General features: G+C 42.0%; 2 protein-coding genes across 3 annotated transcripts in view; one reads left to right on the top strand and one right to left on the bottom strand.

Moving 5' to 3' along the window:
• Positions 1 to 4331: 4331 nt before the first annotated feature.
• NHLRC3 (NHL repeat containing 3) overlaps positions 4332 to 23244 on the bottom strand; it is a 24466-nt gene continuing 5553 nt past the window's right edge. The window contains exons 6-10 of one of the 2 annotated variants that reach the window (XR_005725666.1): positions 22738 to 22850; positions 21553 to 21780; positions 20126 to 21119; positions 14383 to 14385; positions 4332 to 4365 (exon numbers count right to left, since the gene is read on the bottom strand). Coding sequence is in view for 1 of the 2 variants with exons in the window: in XM_040267026.1 (XP_040122960.1) it covers positions 21089 to 21119; positions 21553 to 21780; positions 22738 to 22850 (372 nt within the window). In the remaining variant the exon portion in view is untranslated. Of the gene's footprint in view, positions 4366 to 14382; positions 14386 to 20061; positions 21120 to 21552; positions 21781 to 22737; positions 22851 to 23244 lie in introns of those variants that run through there. The other variant, XM_040267026.1, reaches the window with a different exon arrangement.
• On the top strand, positions 4635 to 6411 carry LOC120883097 (T-complex protein 1 subunit eta-like). The gene is given in 1 exon segment (XM_040267025.1): positions 4635 to 6411. A coding segment is annotated over 1 exon segment (1632 nt). The 5' UTR covers positions 4635 to 4718; the 3' UTR covers positions 6351 to 6411.

A 23244-nucleotide genomic window follows, 5' to 3' on the forward strand; every position in this document is an offset into this window, starting at 1 on the left:
ATTCATATTTCTCCCACTAATTAATAGCTCAAGGAGATGAAAAAAATTAAAGAAAATTCAAATAATGCAATTAGCAAGCTTTATCTAAGGACAACAGAGAATTCTCACTCTTCAGAAGCATAAACGGAGCTTAACAACATTGACCATATACTTATTTTAAAACCCTGTCTAAATATACCAGATAGTCTGTATCAAACACATCACTTTCTCTGTCCATTACACAATTAAGTTAGAAATCAGAAATGCAAAGATAAAGTCCTTCATAATTATAAATTTAAGAACAGACTTCAAAGAAGAATCATTATGGAAATAAAGTATTTGTAACCAAATTATAATTAAGATACTACCTATGAAAATTTGGATGGAGATTCATACCATTATGCAATACAAGCAGAATATTAAAAGAATGAGCTAAGCATACACTTAAGAAGTTATAAAAAGAAGAAAATAAACCCAAAGAGAATGGGAAGAAAGAATAAGAGCCAAAATAGAAAAACCAAGGTATTGCAAAAACAATGAACTAAGGCAAACATTAGTTCTTTGGAAAGAGAAATATAGCTCTGGATGTATTGATTTTTTTTTTAGAAGGAAACTGCAAATAAGCAAGATAAGAAATGAAAAAACATTACAGAAGGAATAATAGAACACTTGTTGGGGGTTGCCAGAGTATTGTTGCTGTTGTTTAATCACTGAGTCGTGTCTGACTCTTTGTGACCCTATGAACTGTAGCTGCCAGGCTCCTGTGTCCATGGGATTTCCCAGGCAAGAATACTGGTGTGGGTTGCCATTTCCTTCTCCAGGGGATCTTCCCGACCTCGGGATTGAATCTGTGTCTCCTGCTTTGCAGGCGGATTCTTTACCACTAAGCCACCTGGGAAGCCCTTGCAAGAGTATTAGGAAGCTCCTATTTTAGCCTCTCTGGGCTTTGGTTTTTTTCCTCACCAGCTGCTTCTTTTTGTTTTACTTCATTTGATACTTTGCTCTTCAATGCTGAATATGAATATTCCATTCTTCAGGTATAAGCTCACCTTGTAATTTACAGAGGCTCGTGTTTGTGGAATCTGTATACCTCATCAAACAATAGGAACGCAGACAAAGAAAGACTGAAGTATTCAACCACAGAAGCTCAGAGGGAAGAAAACTCACCAAACCATGGTGCTCATGCATAACCAGATAGGTTGTCTGCTCCCAAGCCTCCTTAGACTCTAATAGCCAGAAAGAGGTTACTTTTTCCCAAGTCTATCTCTGTACTCATCTCTAGGGTACAAATAACAGATCTTAATTTGGGCAGTTTGGGAGACTCTGGGGGAAATTTTTTTTATTTTCACTGTGTGGTTCTCATAAGTGCCCAGGAGCTATAGCTATACAACTCTAAAACTGATTTGAAACAGAGTCTGCAGAAATTCCTGTCCCACTGAAGAGGCATCTCCCCTTTTCCAGGGGGTGTTAGAAGATAAGGGACACAGTAGATAGCACAGATGCATTCTCAACCTAGGTGTGTTGGGTTCAAATACTGCCTCTTCTGTTACGTCCTTTGAGGTTAAAATCTTGATTTCCTGAGGTACATTGTGTCTATTTTTATGTGCTGTTTCTATTTCCCACGCTTTGTGTGACAACTTCCAAAATGATACCAACAGAGGTGTGTCTGAATAATTTTACACTTAGGAAGGGTGTTATTCTTTAATATATAAAATCCATAATGCACAGTGCCCTCATTAGGCTCTGCAGACACCTACAACTTCCACAATGAGAACACATTTTCTCCATAGTGATCTGTCTCTTTACTTTGAAAAATGAGAAAGAGATGGTGAATTGGATGAAATATTAACTCGGCTCACTTGACTATAGGAAGGCATAGCACAGAGATAGACTTTAATTCCCTTCAGAAGTACCTCAATTAATACTCTCAAGGAGGACTTCCCTGGTGGCACATGGATAAGAATCTGCCTGCCAATGTAGGGACACATGTTCAATCCCTGCTCCAGGAAGATTCCACATGCCACGGGGCAACAAAAGCCTGTGCACCACGGCTACTGAGCCCATGCTCGAGCCCAGGAGCTGCAGTTACCGAGCCCCTACACTGAAGCTCCCGAAGCCCCCATGTCCCAGAGCCCATGCTTTGCCACAGAGAAGCCACTGGAATGAGAATCCCTTACACCACAACGAAGACCCCGTGCAGCCAATAAATACAGAAATAATTTTTAAAATATACTCTCAAGGGTAACAGGAAAAAGTATGTCTGGGGACGATGACTGCCAATTTCTGTGATGCAGCAAAAAATAAAAAACTGCACTTTAAGGTCACTGAATCAACAGTAACTTCAATTCTACCTTGTTTTTGAGGTTAAGTCAATGCAGTTTTGTGTGCTTTGAATGAGAAATACTAATCACCACCATACTTTTATTGACAATACTTTTATCAAGCTACCACATAAAACGCCACAAAATTTCTGTGCCTATGAAAGGTATGTCCTCAAAGTGTACTTGAGGAAGCCCAAGTGGGATAGAGTCACTTTAGTGAATAAAGCGGGAAGATACAGGTGGGCAGGTAAGAAAAAAGAAAATTTCCCTTCTCTGGTACGGCCTCTTGTTTTCCCCAAATGACTGGAAGGAGATGAAACCATAAGGAAAACTAGGGTAAACCCCCCTCCGCATTCCAGACTCCCTTCTCTTCCTGTATCAATTACCCTTTCACTGAAAATTTCAAACTCTGTCTTCCTCTCAGTAAATCTTTACTATTCTCTCATGTTAAAGCCAGACACATATGTGCATTCAATTCTGCATCTTTTCTAGCTAGCTACCGCTCTATGTCTCTTCTCTTTTTTAGGCAAACTTCTTTAAAAAGTAATTGCTCCTTCCTTATCTCTTCTTCTTCACTTCCAGTTGATTTCTCAACCCACAGCAAATTGGCTCCAGTCTTTCCTAACTGTTAAACTGAAATTGCTGTCACCAAAGTTGCTAATAACCTTCTCTTTGCTCACCAAATGGTCATTTCATCTGATGTGTCTTAAGCATGTTTTTAAGTGCTGGCCACATCCTCTTCTTGAAGTCACTCTTTTAGCTCCTGTAATTTTGGTCCTGTTGCTCTCTCTTGGATTTCCTCCCATCATTCTGGCTGATCCCTTTCCGTGTCCTTTGCTAACTCTTCTCTCTTAATCTCCTCTTAAAATTTGACTCTTAGACTTTGGTTCTCAGTCTTCTGTCACTCTTTCTACTCTGAGTGACATCACCTACTGGTTTCACTTCCACTTATACATACACAAAGATATCCCCCAAATTCCTAACCTCAGCCCAGACCTCTCTCCAGAACTCTACGCTGGGATGTACAACTGTCTGTAAGCAATGTGATGATAAGTGAAGTGAAGCAAAGTCGCTCAGTCGTGTCCAACTCTTTGCAGCCCCATGGACTATAGCCTACCAGGCTCCTCTGTCCATGGGATTTTCCAGGCAAGAATACTGGAGTGGGGTGCCGTTTCCTTCTCCAGGGGATCTTCCCGACCCAGGGATTGAGCCCAGGTCTCCTGCACTGCAGGCAGACGCTTTACCCTCTTAGCCACCAGGGAAGTCAATGTGATGATAAATATACCACAAACATCTCAAATTGAAACAATCTCCCAAATTAAGGTCATTGCCATTTTCTCCAAAGTTGTTAAGAATCTTCCATTTCCTTTTCCATAAGACTCAAGTTGGAAATCTGGAGTCACTCTTAACCCCTTACTATCTCTCTCTCTCTCCATACAGTTCTATGGAATCCAAGTGCCATAGATTCTAAAGTTAAGATCACTCATTTCTACTTCCTTCCTTATATCTGATTGCCTTAGTTCAGACCCTCTTTATAGTTGGCCTAAACTATGACAATGATTTGGAGAATCCCTGCCATTGGTCATTTGTGCCTTTTATCTTCCTTCTCAAATATCCTACCTGCAGTGACAATGTTGTTGTTTAGTCACTAAGTTGTGTCTGATTCTTCTGCAACCCCATGGATTATAGCCCACCAGGCTCCTCTGTCCATGGGATTCTCCAGGCAAGAATACTGGAGTGGGTAGCCATTTCCTCCTCCAGGGAATCTTCCCGATCCAGAGACCGAACCCAGGTCTCCTGCATTGAACACAGATTCTTTATCACTGAGCCACTGGAAAAACCCACAGTGACAATGTGACCTTCCCCAAGTAGTAAATTTTACCTTGACATTAAACCTCTGTTTCACACTTGTCAATGTCTCTCCACTTCAGAAGTCCCTAAACATGAGTTCCAGAGAAGGCAATGGCAACCCACTCCAGTACTCTTGCCTGGAAAATCCCGTGGATGGAGGAGACTGGTGGGCTGCAGTCCATGGGGTCGCGAAGAGTCGGACACAACTGAGCGACTTCACTTTCACTTTTCACTTTCACGCATTGGAGAAGGAAATGGCAACCCACTCCAGTGTTCTTGCCTGGAGAATCCCAGGGACGGGGGAGCCTGGTGGGCTGCCGTCTATGGAGTCGCACAGAGTTGGATACGACTGAAGTGACTTAGCAGCAGCAGCAAACATGAGTTCAGTGATCGCTGGTTGGGCATGTTCAGTATGTTGATTTGATGGAAGACATGGAAGAGAAAGAGAAATGTGTATTTTTTTAAAGTTGCTACTAGGGGGATTTCTCTGGCGCGGAGCATTGTGGGGTTGCTGGGCATCCCGGGCGCGGAGAAGAGGAGTAGCCCGCCACTGGATAAGCTTACAAGATGATGCCCACACCAGTTATCCTGTTGAAAGAGGGGACTGATAGCTCCCAAGGCATCCCTCAGCTTGTAAGTAACATCAGTGCCTGCCAGGTGATTGCTGAGGCTGTCAGAACGACCCTGGACCCCCGTGGTATGGACAAGCTCATTGTGGATGGCCGAGGCAAAGCAACAATTTCTAATGATGGGGCCACAATTCTGAAACTCCTTGATGTTGTCCACCCTGCAGCGAAGACTTTAGCGGACAATGCAAAATCCCAAGATGCTGAGGTCGGTGACAGCGCCACCTCAGTGACCCTGCTGGCTGCAGAATTTCTGAAACAGGTGAAACCCTACGTGGAGGAAGGATTGCACCTGCAGATCATCATCCGTGCTTTCCGCACCGCCACACAGTTGGCAGTTAACAAGATCAAAGAGATCGCGGTGACTGTGAAGAAGGAAGATAAAGTGGAGCAGAGGAAGCTGCTTGAGAAATGTGCCATGACTGCTCTGAGCTCCAAGCTGATCTCCCAGCAGAAAGCCTTCTTCGCTAAGATGGTGGTGGACGCAGTGATGATGCTTGATGATTTGCTGCAGCTTAAAATGATTGGAATCAAGAAGGTGCAAGGTGGAGCCCTAGAGGAGTCCCAGCTTGTCGCTGGCGTCGCATTCAAGAAGACTTTCTCTTATGCTGGGTTTGAAATGCAACCCCAAGAGTACCATAATCCAATGATTGCCCTTTGAAATGTTGAGCTTGAGCTGAAAGCTGAGAAAGATAATGCAGAAATCAGAGTCCACACAGTTGAGGATTATCAGGCAATTGTTGATGCTGAGTGGAACATTCTTTATGACAAGTTAGAGAAGATCCATCATTCCGGAGCCAAAGTTGTCTTGTCCAAACTCCCCATCAGGGATGTGGCCACCCAGTACTTTGCTGACAGGGACATGTTCTGTGCTGGCCGAGTGCCAGAGGAGGATCTGAAGAGGACAATGACGGCTTGTGGAGGCTCCATCCAGACCAGTGTGAATGCGCTGTCATCAGATGTTCTGGGCCACTGCCAGGTCTTTGAAGAGACTCAGATTGGAGGTGAGAGGTACAATTTCCTCACTGGCTGCCCTAAGGCCAAGACATGCACTATCATCCTCCGTGGTGGTGCAGAGCAATTTATGGAGGAGACGGAGCGGTCCCTGCACGACGCCATCATGATTGTCAGGAGGGCCATCAAGAATGATTCGGTGGTGGCTGGTGGTGGCACCATCGAGATGGAGCTCTCCAAGTACCTGCGAGATTACTCAAGAACCATTCCAGGAAAACAGCAGCTGCTGATCGGGGCCTATGCCAAGGCCTTGGAGATTATCCCACGGCAGCTCTGTGACAATGCTGGCTTTGATGCCACAAACATCCTCAACAAGCTACGGGCTCGGCATGCCCAGGGGGGCATGTGGTACGGGGTGGACATCAACACTGAGGACATTGCTGACAACTTTGAGGCCTTTGTGTGGGAGCCAGCAATGGTGCGGATCAATGCCCTGACGGCAGCCTCCGAGGCTGCGAGCCTTATCGTGTCTGTCGATGAAACTATCAAGAACCCTCGCTCAACAGTGGATGCTTCCCCAGCTGCTGGCTGGGGCCGGGGTCGTGGCCGCCTGCATTGAGGGGTTCCCCAGCCCTCACACGAGTGGCCGGCTGTGCTTACTCTGTCTTGGTCAGATATTACAAGGAAGGGGTCGTATTTGGCCCACACTATTCTCACTGGAGGTTATTTAAATAAAACTTTAAAAACTTAAAAAAAAATAAAATAAAAAATAAAGTTGCTACTAGAGGACTCTCAGAGAAGGCAATGGCACCCCACTCCAGTACTCTTGCCTGGAAAATCCCATGGATGGAGGAGCCTGGTGGGCTGCAGTCCATGGGGTCGCTAAGAGTCACACATGACTGGGTTCACTTTCACTTTTCACTTTCATGCACTGGAGAAGGAAATGGCAACCCACTCCAGTGTTCTTGCCTGGAGAATCCCAGGGACGGGGGAGCCTGGTAGGCTGCAGTCCATGGGGTCGCTAGGAGTCGGACATGACTGAGTGACTTCCCTTTCACTTTTCACTTTCATGCATTGGAGAAGGAAATGGCAATCCACTCCAGTGTTCTTGCCCGGAGAATCCCAGGGACGGGGGAACCTGGTGTGCTGCCATCTATGGGGTCGCACAGAGTCAGACTGAAGCGACTTAGCAGCAGCAGCAGCAGCAGTAAACATGAGTTCAGGGATCGCTGGTTGGGCAAGTTCAGTATGTTGATTTGATGGAAGAGAAAGAGAAATGTGTATTTTTTAAAAGTTACTACTAGAGGACTCTAATGCACAGCCAGGTTGGTGATGGACGGGGAGGCCTGGCGTGCTGCGATTCATGGGGTCACAAAGACTCAGACATGACTGAGCAACTGAAGTGAACTGATTCAAGCAGAATATGGGCATACACTGGCAATGTTTAACTCTGATTTCCTGAGTCTAGGAGAATTTAGTAAAGAAGCTTGAAATTGGTCTAAAGGATGAGTAGTTCTCCAGGTAGAAAAAGAAGAGAAAGACTCCAGTATTCTTGCCTGGAAAATCCCATGGACAGCGGAGCTGGTGGGCTACAATCCATGGGGTCACAAAAAGTCAGACACAATTGAGCACCCATGCAGGTTTGTTATGTGATTTTGTCCCTGTATATTTTTGCAAATTCTTTCCCTGGTTCTGGAATGTCTTTCTCTTCTTTTTCTACCTGGAGAACTCCTACTCATCCTTTAGACCAATTTCAAGCTTCTTTACTAAATTCTCCTAGACTCAGGAAATCAGAGTTAAACATTGCCAATGTATGCCCATATTCTGCTTGAATCAGTTCAGTTCAGTCGCTCAGTTGTGTCCGACTTTTTGCGACCCCATGAATCGCAGCACGCCAGGCCTCCCTGTCCATCACCAACTCCTGGAGTTCACTCAGACTCACGTCCATCGAGTCCGTGATGCCATCCAGCCATCTCATCCTCTGTCATCCCCTTCTCCTCCTGCCCCCAATCCCTCCCAGCATCAGAGTCTTTTCCAATGAGTCAGCTCTTCACATGAGGTGGCCAAAGTACTGGAGTTTCAGCTTTAGCATCATTCCTTCCAAAGAAATCCCAGGGCTGATCTCCTTCAGAATGGACTGGTTGGATCTCCTTGCAGTCCAAGGGACTCTCAAGAGTCTTCTCCGACACCACAGTTCAAAAGCATCAATTCTTCGGCACTCAGCCTTCTTCACGGTCCAACTCTCACATCCATACATGACTACTGGAAAAACCATAGCCTTGACTAGACGGACCTATTCCTGTAATTGCATTTAACTGCATTTAACTCTTTCCTTACATGTTTCTATTATCCATTAGCCTGTGATATCCTTAGAGAGAGAGTTGACATTTTTAAGCCCCTGTATATCCGAAAAAATATATTTGTTGAAGGAATGAATTCCTCCAAAGAAAATCCTCCTAAAAGATTAAATACTTAAATGTTAGAAAATGGAGCTAAATGGCAAGGATTAGCCTTTGATCTAAATAAGCTCCAATAAGGCAAAACTTGATTAACATCAACCACCAGTTTTTCTGGGTCCAACTCTTTCCTCTTCAAGGTGAACGCTCTGTTTCATGGGTCATTTGCCAAAGAGCATAGATATTTATCTGGGTGAGAGGCTTGTGAGCCTGATGTTTGCAGTGTTTATTTTTCTAAGCATAGAATAAACGAGCAAAAACAACTATGTTTTCTCTTCGGAGGAACCCACTATCAGCCAGGCACTGTTTCTGGCTTTGGGTATACAAAGGTGAAAGAAATACAACCAAATTGTGCCTCAACTCTTAAGGTGCAAAGAGCTATTTGATTAATTCTTCTTGAAAGACTATGTCCAGTCTGATTCTTAAAATGTTAGTTTTTAGAAGTCAAAAGACGATTTCTTAGGTAATGGTTATGGTTCACAAAAGAACTTGTACAAATAAGACAAACAACGCATTTATTCATAGCAATCCTCTATTTATGACAGGACAAGTCCTGATAGATGCCCCAGTGATCACCACAAAAAGCGGTGATGAAGTCATTAGTGGAGCTAGCCCTATACATAGACATTTATTGATAGGTTTGATCAAGATAGGCTGTATGCCTTATTTACATTTAGGAACTGGTAGAAGTATTGACTGAGCCCAGTTTCCCCATGTGAATGTTGAAATCACAATGTACTTTCTTCATCAATGGATTAGGCAGGCTTAAAAGAAGGCAGGATTTCACACAATCATTTCATGGAAAAAATTCCATACAAAAGGAATCTGAAACCGTAGAGAAATGAATAAATGATTCAAAATCACGTATTGGCAGTCTACTTCATTTCAGACTCCAAACACAGTTCTCTTCTCACCTCATCCAATATGAACTGCCGTAACTGGCTAGATTTATAACACACGTGTACACTGCCACTGGATTCAGTTAACTGACCGACCTTTTGTCTCAGCGATGCTGTGGCCCAGCACATGGCAGACCAATACAAAGAAGGGTGCATCCCACCACCACTCTGTCAGAAGCTTCTTACTTGAACATACAAGCAACTCAGGAAGAATAGTTATTTTTTAGAGAGCGTCAGGAAGAGAAAAGCTAGGGTTTAAAATCTCAGGCAGCTTCAAGTGAAATTTCTCATTGTGATTTTTGTCTTCACACAGTAGATCTTCTGACCTGAAAGATGGAGCAAAGGTCAAGAATTGTGCTGAGCAGCGATGAGGCACCTGTATCAACAGTGGGAACAGCAAGGCTCTTGAGGCATGTAGATCTTGGGTGAAACCAGGTTTGGTTGCTTTCTACTCTTCCACATTGACAGTCGGTTCCTTAGACAAACCATTATGCTAATAGCTGCCTTGGGGAGTAATTGTAGATGAAATAATGCATGAAAAGGAGTCTGGTCTGGGAGGTTCTTAGTGAGGCTTCCTCTGTCTTTCGTGAGTTCCCAGGACTATTCCTCAGGTTCCGATCGGTTTTCCAGTCTCTTTTCTTCCCAAAATTCAGATGAGGGTGAGGTAAGTGAGGCCCCCTGCTTGGGCACAAAATTTAAGGGGGTGCCCAAAATATGGCAATCAAGGTAAGTAATATTTTAATACAACATTCTAAAATTCAAAGCTAATGGAAAAAATGAAGACAGTATAAACATTTTAAATTAAAGTAGGATCTAGGGACTTCCTTGGAGGTCTGGGCTTTCACTGCTGGGGTATCAGGTTCAACACAAAGTAAATAAACCAGGTGCAACTAAAAAATAAACTAGGGACTTCCCTAGTGGTCCTAGGGAAAGACTATGCTTTCACTGCTGAGGGAACGGATTCCATCCTTGGTAGGGGAATTGGGATACCACAGGCTTCATGGCATGGCCAAAAAGTTAAAAAAAAAAAAGAAAGAAAGAAAGTAGGATCTAATCCTCCACTTGTATAATGTGGCCTCCATTGCCTCAACCTCATACATATCTTGCTGAGTACTGTCTTTATTTAAAAGTCTGATACTTTCTTCATCAGAGACTTTTTTGCATTTTTTTAAAAAAAATACTGCCTTAAAATATTATTTATCTTGATGAGTGTTTTGATGAGCCTTAAATTTCAAACCCAAGCCCAGCAGCTCACTCATCCCCTGGCTAGTCTTCCAGGTTCTGGAAGTCTACTGATGGGGGAGGAGGGAACACAGGTGACCTGGGTTCAGTTCAGTTCAGTTCAGTCGCTCAGTCGTGTCTGACTCTTTGCGACCCCATGAATCGCAGCACGCCAGGCCTCCCTGTCCATCACCATCTCCCTGAGTTCACTCAGACTCACGTCTATCGAGTCCGTGATGCCATCCAGCCATCTCAGCCTGTGTCTTCCCCTTCTCCTCCTGCCCCCAATCCCTCCCAGCATCAGTCTTTTCCAATGAGTCAACTCTTCGCATGAGGTGGCCAAAGTACTGGAGCTTCAGCCTCAGCATCATTCCTTCCAAAGAAATCCCAGGGTTGATCTCCTTTAGAATGGACAGGTTGGATCTCCTTGCAGTCCAAGGGACTCTCAAGAGTCTTCTCCAATACCACAGTTCAAAAGCATCAATTTTTCAGCACTCAGCCTTCTTCACAGTCCAACTCTCACATCCATACATGACCACAGGAGAAACCATAGCCTTGACTAGACAGACCTTAGTCGGCAAAGTAATGTCTCTGCTTTTGAATATGCTATCTAGGTTGGTCAAAACTTTTCTTCCAAGGAGTAAGCCTCTTTTAATTTCATGGCTGCAGTCACCATCTGCAGTGATTTTGGAGCCCCAAAAAATAAAGTCTGACACTGTTTCTACTGTTTCCCCATCTATTTCCCATGAAGTGATGGGACCAGATGCCATGATCTTCGTTTTCTGAATGTTGAGCTTTAAGCCAACTTTTTCACTCTCCTCTTTCACTTTCATCAAGAGGCTTTTTAGCTCCTCTTCACTTTCTGCCATAAGGGTGGTGTCATCTGCATATCTGAGGTTATTGATATTTCTCCCGGCAATCTTGATCCCAGCTTGTGCTTCTTCCAGTCCAGCGTTTCTCATGATGTACTCTGCATATAAGTTAAATAAGCAGGGTGACAATATACAGCCTTGACATACTCCTTTTCCTATTTGGAACCAGTCTGTTGTTCCATGTCCAGTTCTAACTGTTGCTTCCTGACCTGCATACAGATTTCTCAAGAGGCAGGTCAGGTGGTCTGCTATTCCCATCTCTTTCAGAATTTTCCACAGTTTATTGTGATCCACACAGTCAAAGGCTTTGGCATAGTCAATAAAGCAGAAATAGATGTTTTTCTGGAACTCTCTTGCTTTTTCCATGATCCAGCAGATGTTGGCAATTTGATCTCTGGTTCCTCTGCCTTTTCTAAAACCTGGTGACCTGGGTAGCTCATGCCTTTATCGCATCTCTGTGTCCCTTTTTAGTCTTCTCATGATGAGAAAAGTTGGGGGGAAAGTTTTTGTTTCTTAAAAACAGATCTACTTCCTTGTCTCAGATGAAAATTACATATTCATGTTTCCTTTTTACTATGGCTACGGGAAAGTTTATAATTAACTTACTGCTTAACTGCTGTACCTATTATTAATCTAGGTTTTGAATAAATGTACTTTCCTCACCTCACACAATTTTTGACATTATATTAACATATTTAAAACATTTTATTGTGAAGAAACTCAAATTCCTTTTGAAAATGCGTGGAAGTGTATATAATGAAGTAAGTGTATATAAATGGAACTCTACTGCCCTCTTTTTTTCAAGAATAAAATCCCAAGCAAGAAATTATGAGCAAGTAAATTTTTTTCTAACAATAAATTTGGAAAATACTATAACTTTAATTAACATATTGCAAACATCAATCCCCAAAACCATTTTATAGAACTAAGTATTTTTAATAAAATGCCAAGATGGGAATTCCCTGGTGGTCCAGTGGTTAAGACTCAGCACTTTCACTGCAGTGGCCTAGGTTCAACCCCTGGTGGGGAACCTAAGATCCTATGCCCTCCCCCTCAAAAGAAAAATCCAAGACATTGAAAAACCTAATTATTAAAATTACCAAAACTTAATAGCAAATACGGTATAAATTGGTGAAGTACCTTTTCCATTAAAATCAGAAATAAGGATATTCCGTATCATGACTATCATTCAACATTGTTTTGAACAGTGTACCTAATGCAATAAAAGTTTAAAAATCAAACAAGCAATAAAAATATTGAAAGATGTATACTCACCCTTACTTTCAGAGTCGAATATCTGAATATCTCCAATAACTAATTAAGATGAGTAAGACTTATAAAGGTGAGTAGATATATGTAAAAAGAATCGATACTTTTTCTCTATATTACCAAAAACTAATTAGAAATGGGGGGGAAAATCCTATTATAGTAACTACTATTAAATGCACAGGATAAATTCGACACAAGAATCAAAATGTGTCTAAAAAGAAAGGTCCGGGATGTGTATTTTTTAAAAAAAACACCAATACAATCTTATGAAAGGACATAAGACACAAAAGCAGAGTGACTTATTTTCTTAGATACAGACCCTTAAAATCATAAAAAATATCCATCCTTCCCTAATTAATACAGGTTAATTCAACACTGAATTTCTTAGGAATAATTTAATCTGCAAGAAAATATTCAACTAACAGAGGCTTAAGTAATTAAAATATTTAATTATCTCACATCATAAGTCTGGAGAAAGGAACTAGAAGAGCAGTTCGGTAGTTTCCCAATCATAAAAATCCAGGCTCCTTCCAGCTTTCTGCCTTCCTTAAGAATGTTGGCCTGCGGCTTTATAGTTCCAAAAGGGCTGCTGTTACTCCAGGCATCACATTGAAGTTCAAGAGAGAAGATGGTGCTAAAGATACATTTTTCTAAGTCAAAGAAACCAGATGATCTTCCAGAAGTCCCAGGGCTGCATTGGCCAGACCATACCACATCACATGTTCACCTCTAGATGCCGCAAAGCTGAGGAAGCAAGCACCTAGCTCTTCCAGTATCTAAGGTGGTAAAAGGTAAAGAAGATTGGGAATGGGTGTTTATTTAGCCAATCAAGCATTAACATGCACCACAAATTCTATCAGTGTCTCACTGTTCCACTCAAACTGTTCTGTCCCCCCAAGCAGAATGTAAATTCCAGAAAATTTACCCTGCGTATCACTGGATTCCTGGTAACTGGCAAGTATGTATCTGATGGTTTGATAAATAGCTTTAATGCAAACTGAAAAGTCTTTTTTAAAAAATAGCATTTCTGTGTGATAGGTACCTTAGTCTATCACAACTATACATTTAGTTTTCAATACTGTGACTAAACACAAGAGTCATAAATAGGGAGGGTTCTCTTCCCAGTGTAAGGGTCCAAGGTGGCATGGCTGCCCATCTTTGGCTTAAATACTGCAGGAGACTCTCCAGGCTTGCTAAGTACTTCCTGTGTGTTGGGGACTGAGTATAATGCTCTCCAAGCATGATCTTATTTGTATTCACGAGAATCCTATGAGGAAAATACTATTATCTTCACAAATCAGAAAAATGAAGCAGAGAGCCTCAAAATGATACAGTAAGTGGCAGGGCCTGGATCAGAACTCAGGTCAAACTAACTCCAGGTTTCAAGTTCTGTACCAATAAGCTTTACCACTTGCAGTATTAACACAGTCCATTGCACTTCTAAGGGCTTCCCTCATAGCTCAGTTGGTAAAGAATCTGCCTGCAATGCAGGAAACCCCTGTTCGATTCCTAGGTCGGGAAGATCTACTGGAAAGGGGATAGGCTACCCACTCCAGTATTCTTGGGCTATCCTGTGGCTCAGCTGGTAAAGAATCTGCCTGCAATGTGGGTAGACCTGGGTTTGATCCCTGGGTTGGGAAGATCCCCTGGAGAAGAGAAAGACTACCCTCTCCAGTATTCTGGCCTGGAGAATTCCATGGACTGTATATAGTCTATGGGGTCACAAAGAGTCCAACACAACAGAGGGACTTTCACTTCACTTTCACTGCAGCCCTTTGCTAGAAGGTTCTTTCACTGGGCTGGGCCAATTGGCTACTCTGCCATTTCTGTTCATTGTCTTAGTTCTAGAGGAAAGCTCACTGAGTCGTTTACTACTACATGATCACCTTACAAGGTCTCAGAATTATTCCCTAACATTGTGTTATCTTGGTCACCTGCTTTGGGACTGGAGTCTATTTGTGGGGTTTTCCCTTAAAATGTGGCATTCCAAAGGAAACTTCAAGACTTCAGATCTGTTTACCAGGATCACAGACTATCCTGTCTTATAAACTTGCCATTATATTTACACCTACTGTTATCTGAGATTGCAGCAAATTGTTTCCTAACAAGGCTTGTAATACTTTTGGCCAACAAACCTTTCAAATCTTTTTTAGACAATTTGTTGCCAAATAAGGCTTTCCTCCATGAGTCTTTAAATGTATATAACTTGCATTTAGCCATGTTAATTTGCAGTTAATTTTTTTGATACAGTTTTTTTTGACCTATCTGAGCATAATGCTCTTTACACATTTATTTAAACAGACACACACAGAAAACACAAAGAAAAAAACTAGATAAAATTTAAAAATTAGTGATCAAACCAAATGTATACATAGTTCCTATATCCCTTTAGTTAATTAAAAATTAGTATTTAAATACAGTAAACATAAAATCATTAAAATACTCTTGTACATTTAAAGAAAAATGTTACATAAACTTCGGTGATTGTGGCCATTTGTATGTAAAAGTCCTATGGGGAAAAAATTAACACATTATAGTATTTTAACACATCGATTTTAACATTGATTCTGGTAAAGAATAAATCTGAGATTTGGAACATGCTACTACCATTCTCTTTCTTGAGAATGAAGTGGCTGAAAACTGAGGAGCAAGTTTAGGATATGACACTGTTGTAACATAGTATGAAGGTAATTTAATCTACCTTTTAAAAGATTTTATTCAAAAGATTCCACTTAACAAGATGCTCATTTCAAAACATGCTTGTTTCATGTGTTACATCATGTCTTTTCTTTACAAATATCACAGAAACAGAACGGAATCCTAACAGTAGCATTTCATTGCTTACAATGGAAGAAACAAAAGTTCCGAAGAGTGCTATTTTGCATTGTTCAAATGCCACTCAGTTCTTACATACAAAGAGAGTATCTGTATTAAATGTCATTAAATGTTCAGAGGATTGATTTACTTAATAAACTCAGGAATTCTATGGGTAAGTGCATAGTGGATAAATAACTGGGCCTCTCTATAAAATAATTCATCTTTCTTATCAGTAAGAGTCAGCAACCACATGGCAAAATTGTTAAACACAACAACAAAACTAGTAGGAAGAAAAAGAAGAACTCTCTGGTAACAGATACATTTTCTATTGTACTAAGTATGCCTTCAGGTTACAATTTTAAACGTTTAAAATGAGTTATTCACTTCTGGATATTAGTTTGAATTACTGAAAAAATTTAACCCTTTTTTTCTGGAAATGTCCAATAAAGCAGTAAATACTTCCAACAACCCTTGGAAGATGTCACCTATAAACCAATTTCCTCAAGATGCAAACAAGCTGAAGGAAAATTAAAAGTATGGTTAACACCACTGCCTCAGATTTTAAAAAATCAGAAATATAAAGAAAGTCACATATACATCAAGTATAAAGATGCCCACTTTGATTTCAAGAAATGCTTATCATAAGCAGGACTCTGCTGCCCTCTTGTGTATCAAGAATGTAACACAAGTATCAAATGGCCCCTTCCAGAAAAGCTGGAGAAGGAAATGGCAACCCACTCCAGTATTCTTGCCTGGAGAATCCCAGGGACAGAGGAGCCTAGTGGGCTGCCGTCTATGGGGTTGCACAGAGTTGGACACGACTGAAGCGACTTAGCAGAAAAGCTAAAAAGCAAGCCTGCTTTGTTTTCCAAACTAGGTAGCTTGAAGAGCTAGGGCAGATGATACTCACCTAAGTGTCTTCATTTATGCGTTGTTTTGAACATTTCTGTTGAATAAATAAACTTGATTTATTCTGACTCTCTACAAAAGACTTTGATTTGGATTTACTCTCCTGAGTCTGAGGAGCAAAAAAAGCTGAGTTTCCTGTTTTAATGTTGGCTATCCAATCGATCCTATTTTAAAATCCAGTAATGTTTAAAATAAACAAAGGCAAAATGGAAGTTGAGTCTCGACTGCTTTTGACCTAGCAGCCTCATTGCTTGAAGTTGTTCTTTAATATGGCCTGAGCTTTACAAAGTATATAGGTGTCCTTAGCTTCTCATCAGACTGCATGTATGCTTTGATGGACAAACATTCCAATCTAAAGGCTCAATACTTTAGTGGAGGCTAAGAAAGATTACCTGTAGCCTTGGTTTTCTTTTTTTTTAGCCTTGGTTTTCTAAGTTAGAACACCCTACCCCTCTCTCCCAGAACAGATCTAGATGGTAGAGGCATAAAGAGACTCCATTTCTAATGCAAAAATATAGTTAGTTACCACTATCATGGCATCTGGTCCCATCACTTCATGGGAAATAGATGGAGGAACAGTGGAAACGGTGTCAGACTTTATTTTGGGGGGCTCCAAAATCACTGCAGATGGTGACTGCAGCCATGAAATTAAAAGACGCTTACTCCTTGGAAGAAAAGTTACGACCAACCTAGATAGCATATTCAAAAGCAGAGACATTACTTTGCCAACAAAGGTCCGTCTAGTCAAGGCTATGGTTTTTCCTGTGGTCATGTATGGATGTGAGAGTTGGACTGTGAAGAAGGCTGAGCGCCAAAGAATTGATGCTTTTGAACTGTGGTGTTGGAGAAGACTCTTGAGAGTCCCTTGGACTGCAAGGAGATCCAACCAGTCCATTCTGAAGATCAACCCTGGGATTTCTTTGGAAGGAATGATGCTTAAAGCTGAAGCTCCAGTATTTTGGCCACCTCATGCGAAGACTTGACTCATTGGAAAAGTCTCTGATGCTGGGAGGGATTGGGGGCAGGAGGAAAAGAGGACGACAGAGGATGAGATGGCTGGATGGCATCACTGATTCGATGGACGTGAATCTGAGTGAACTCCGGGAGTTGGTGATGGACAGGGAGGCCTGGCATGCTGTAATTCATGGGGTTGCAAAGAGTTGAGCATGACTGAGCGACTGAACTGAACTGAACTGAACCACTATCATTTGTACCCATCCCCCATCTTAAAGCCACAGCCTCTCCCAATATTTACCCACTTCAGCCCTCACTTCACATGTGAATAAAGAAGAGGATATACTCTCAGTATCAGCCAGTGATTTCATGATCGCTGAAATTATTCAATGGCATAATTATAGACTGCTTTTATAACAACAAAATCAAACGTTAATTGGAAAACCAGACAATACTGCATTTTCTTTGCAAAATTTTTATTTAACAGAAAATACAACACATTTCTCAATTAATTTAACCAATTAATCCAGAGAAAAAAGGTGAAATACCATGATTAAAAGTATGCTAATAAACACATTTAGCAAGGTCCATGCAAATATTACTTTCGGCAAGTTGTATAAGAATCTGGCATAAAACAAAGTTAAATATAACATTTTTGAAATGACAAAAATCTAACCTATATTCCTTCAAAGAGACATTTGCACTTCTTGACCTGACTTGAAAGCAAAACAAACAAAACCTCAAATTATTTATTTTCATCCAAGTAGATCTATTATTTGGCTAACTGCATAAATTTATGGCATTTGATAAATGCAAAATTAAGACAAAACTAATAGCTGGTATCAGGTAAACAGCACATTTAGAAGGACCCTTTTGAACAAAACACCTTCGATGTACTTGGAACTACAGAATTCAAAGGGCACATCTGTGCCTATTGCACACGTGAACCTCACTATTGCACACGTGAACCTCACAGCCTTCCTGAAGGAGGAAACACAATGACAGTCCAATTTACAGAAGAGAAAATGACGGTGACTCGTTCAGGTCACACAGCTTAATCAGTGGCACAAGCACGCTTATTAATGGCCTTGGAGCACAGGACAGAGTTCCGTTGGTAGGTTACTGTAAACACTGCGATAAAGAGGCTTCCCTGGCAGCTCAGACAGTGAAGAATCTGCCTGCAATGCAGGAGACCTGGGTTCAGGCCCTGGGTCGGGAAGATCCCCTGGAGAAGGAAATGGCAACTTGCCTGGAGAATCCCATGGACAGAGGAACCTGGTGGGCTACAGTCCATGGGGTCGCAGAGAGTCGGACACGACTGAGTGACTAACCCACATGACACACGATTAGGATAAGGAGGGAGGCTGATATGAGAAATCACATGAATGGTGTGGACCTAACAGGAGCAGAAGATGTGAAAAAGAGGTGGCAGGAATACACGGAAGAACTGTACAAAAAAGAGCTTCACGACCAAGATAATCACGATGGTGTGATCACTCACCTAGAGCCAGACATCCTGGAATGTGAAGTCAAGTGGGCCTTAGAAAGCATCACTACGAACAAAGCTAGTGCAGGTGATGGAATTCCTATTGAGCTATTTCAAATCCTGAAAGATGATGCTGTGAAAGTGCTGTACTCAATATGCCAGCAAATTTGGAAAACTCAGCAGTGGCCACAGACTGGAAAAGGTCAGTTTTCATTCCAATCCCAAAGAAAGGCAATGCCAAAGAATGCTCAAACTACTGCACAATTGCACTCATCACACACGCTAGTAAAGTAATGCTCAAAATTCTCCAAGTCAGGCTTCAGCAATACGTGAACTTCGAGATGTTCAAGCTGGTTTTAGAAAAGGCAGAGGAACCAGAGATCAAATTGCAAACATCCGCTGGATCATGGAAAAAGCAAGAGAGTTCCAGAAAAACATCTATTTCTGCTTTATTGACTATGCCAAAACCTTTGACTGTGTGGGTCACAATAAACTGTGGAAAATTCTGAAAGAGATGGGAATACCAGACCACCCGACCTGCCTCTTGAGAAATCTGTATGCAGGTCAAGAAGCAACAGTTAGAACTGGACATGGAACAACAGACTGATTCCAAATAGGAAAGAGAGTACATCAAGGCTGTATATTGTCACCCTGCTTATTTAACTTATATGCAGAGTACATCATGAGAAACACTGGGCTGGAAGAAGCACAAGCTGGAATCAAGATTACCGGGAGAAATATCAATAACCTCAGATATGCAGATGACACCACCCTTATGGCAGAAAGTGGAGAGGAACTAAAAAGCCTCTTGATGAAAGTGAAAGAGGAGAGTGAAAAAGTTGGCTTAAAGCTCAACATTCAGAAAATGAAGATCATGGCATCCGGTCCCATCACTTCATGGGAAATAGATGGGGAAACAGTGGAAACAGTTTCAGACTTTATCTTTTTGGGCTCCAAAATCACTGCAGATGGTGACTGCAGCCATGAAATTAAAAAATGCTTACTCCTTGGAAAGAAAGTTATGACTAACCTAGATAGCATATTCAAAAGCAGAGACATTACTTTGCCAACAAAGGTCCGTTTAGTCAAGGCTATGGTTTTTCCAGTGGTCATGTATGGATGCGAGAGTTGAACTGTGAAGAAAGCTGAGCACCGAAGAATTGATGCTTTTGAACTGTGGTGTTGGAGAAGACTCTTGAGAGTCCCTCGGACTGCAAGGAGATTCAACCAGTCCATTCTGAAGGAGATCAGCCCTGAGTGTTCTTTGGAAAGAATGATGCTAAAGCTGAAACTCCAGTACTTTGGCCACGTCATGAGAAGAGTTGACTCACTGGAAAAGACCCTGATGCTGGGAGTGATTGAGAGCAGGAGGAAAAGGGGACAACAGAGGATGAGATGGCTGGATGGCATCACTGACTTGATGGACATGAGTCTGAGTGAACTCCGGGAGATAGTGATGGACAGGGAGGCTTGGCGTGCTGCGATTCATGGGGTTGCAAACAGTCAGACACAACTGAGCGACTGAACTGAACTGATATGAGAAAAGGCAAAGAATGATGTGAAACAGACTGTAATATGGCAAGTTTCCTTCCAACCCAAGAATAAACTAGAACAAACTGAAAAAATGGTCTTAATTGGGAGGCTAATATTCAGAACAAATTGGTTAAAAAAAGATGCAGAAAGAAAAAAGCAGGAAATTATTCATCTTAATAGCTCCAAGTGTTTGGCACACACCCTTATATGAATAAATCTAAAACTTCTTTGAGGTAGACAAAAGTTAGCAATGGCCAGAGTTCATGTGAAAAAAAAGAAAAAGGAAGAAAAGAGGCACCGAGACGAGGACCTATTTTTCTTGCTACCTTTAAAAACATTCTAGTTATTTTTAAGATCCCTTGGTAAAGGGCTTAGACACCAGCCACTTTATTTCTATGTTTAAGGATTGAGATGAAGCATCTTACAGCTAAGGCAGCAGTCCCCAACCTTTTTGGCACCAGGGACCAGTTTCGTAGAAGACAATTTCTCCCCAGACTAGGCGGTGGGGAGGATGGTTTCAGGGTGATTCAAGTGTATTACATTCATTTGTGCACTTTATTTCTAATCTAACGCTGCTGCTGACCTGGCAGGTGGTGCCAACCTGTCCACAGCCCAAAGGCTGGGGACCCCTGAGCTAAACAACCAAAGCCTAGTCGGGCCGTTAAAAGAAAGCCTGCTGAGGTTCACAGCAAGGTTGCAATTTTTCATCAATTCTCTACCCGAAACTCATGGTTTTCTCCTCCTCAGTTTTTACAGTTGGAGCTGAAACTGATTCCTTTGCAAACACTCCTCAACTCAGACCTGTCGCTCCTCCTTCCAGAAGTCCAATCGCACATGTCACTGTCACCACGTCGTGTGGACTGTAAGCTACTCAAAGGCACGCAGACAACCCTGCCTCTTCATGTCTGCATCTTCAGAGCCCAGCGCCCTGTGGGTTCTCGTTAGTCAAGATCCCATCTCTCAAGCAGTTCACTGTTTATGAAGCAAATAAAGAGAAGGTTTATGCTGCTTATATGAAATTCAATAAATTATGCTGCAAACCCATGTTAATTTCTCTGCTTCCCCTCCAGGGAAAATGAGTCTAGAGGGCAAATTACTGGGTTATTACCCTAGTCTCTCTTTCCCATCCTATTCTTCATTAGTTATATTTCTTTAAAACATCCTTGTGCACGTTGAAGTGGAACTAAATCACAAGAATGCCCACAACCTGGTTCATGATGATATAAAAATATGTATCTCTCTGACAACAGGGTCAGGCAAAAATAAAGAAACAAATCCTTGCGCCTCAACATCAGTTGAGAGTATCTAACAGCAAATTCGAGAATCTGAGGATCTGAACTTCCAACAGAAAAACCTCCAGAAAAAAAAAAAACAACCAAGTTATGAACTGAATAAAGAGAAATACCTATTCACGGGGATGTATTTTTGCACTTGCTTTGCTCCAATTTCTGCTACGTAGACTGCTCCGGTCTCCCTGCTGACTTCTAAGAGATGTGGGGAGACTTGATCGGCCAGCTGGATCGTGCTGACCACAGCGCAGTGGCCAATGTTTCCTACCGGGGGCGCTGCCAGGATTAAGAGCCGGCTCAGATTCAGCTGGGCCACTACCACGTATTTACCATCAGGAGTAAACCTGAGGAGGAGATGTTACACCATCAACCATGCAAAACTAATATAAATGTTCATTTTTCCAATACACGTATGTATCCCTACAATATTATATCTTGTACAAGGACCGCCTGCTGAAGGGTTCTTTTAAAGGACATTTAAAATTGATCTGACTCTGCCCCTGAGGGAACAAGAGATCTGTGATGATAGACTTGGCCAAAAATGATTAGCTTACTACTTTTTAACTTTTTATTTTACACTGAAGTATAGCCGATTAACAATGTTGTGGTAGTTTCAGGTGGGCAGAGAAGGGATTCAGCCATTCATATCCATTGTATCCATTCTCCCCCAGACTCCCCTTCCATCCAGGCTGCCACATAACACTGAGCAGAGTATTAAAAATAAGACACAAATAAACTAATGGAGAATTGGTGTCAAGCTGGGTCTGAAACTACAGACTCCAGGTTTTACTTTTTATTCTATGTTTAAAAATACACCACACCTCAAACGCAGAAGCTGCAAGAAGGGCCAGCCTTTATTATCTCAAACACATGGACGTTTCACCGCTTGCACTCTGCCTGCAGGGCGGGGTAGGGGGACGTGGGGTACGGTTCCTAGACGGTTCTAGTTGTAAAGAACATGCCTGCCAATGCAGGAACTGCCAGAGACAAGGGTTCTATCCCTGGGTCAGGAAGATCCCCTGCAGGAGGGCATGGCAACCCGCTCCTACATTCTTGCCTGCGTGGACAGAGGAGCCTGGGGGCTACAGTCCATAGGGTCACAAAGAGTCTGACACGACTGAAGCAACTGAGCACTATGTCTGAATCCGAAACGTGATTCCATGTTCTCTGAGTACTTTTATCCTTCCCTCTTTTCCCTGCTTAAAATCCACAACAAATATTTTAAACTTTCAGCTAGCTCTTCAGAGAAACTAACAAAAACCAAATTAAACAAGCATTTAAAGACAAAAAGAAATGATTACCTGACTGCAGAAGGCCCCTCTTCTGAGAAACAGTTCTTCCACTCTCCCAACCAATCCCCTGTGTCTTTATCAAACACCTGAAGTCTTTTATTGCCTCGGTCAGCCACCCACACCTGCAAACGCAGAAAGACGGTGACTGGAGAATGTCCACATCATAATGAAAAGGAAGGAAAAAGAAGAGGGGAAAGAGAATGACTGTTTATTTTCAGTAGTTTCATAAGCACTCCCGTCGAGGACTTAGAGGACCCCCAAGAAGAGCATGTTAAAGCCCCGTTTTCAGATAAGAAATTCAACTGCAGAAAGGTTAAATAGTTTGGAGTGAGCTTACAATAGATGGGAAAGCCACACATGGCCTTGACCCAAAGCCTAGCATGTTCTGGCCGCTATGCTAAGCATCTGGCTAGCGAAACACTTGGAGTGCTCCACTCTCATGCAGGGCGTCAGCAGACACTGAGAAGCAGTCGTTCACTCATTCCTCTAACAAGCAGTCGTTCACTCATTCCTCTA

Source organism: Oryx dammah, unplaced genomic scaffold (assembly GCF_014754425.2).
Source record: "Oryx dammah isolate SB20612 unplaced genomic scaffold, SCBI_Odam_1.1 HiC_scaffold_24, whole genome shotgun sequence".
Taxonomy (NCBI): domain Eukaryota; kingdom Metazoa; phylum Chordata; class Mammalia; order Artiodactyla; family Bovidae; genus Oryx; species Oryx dammah.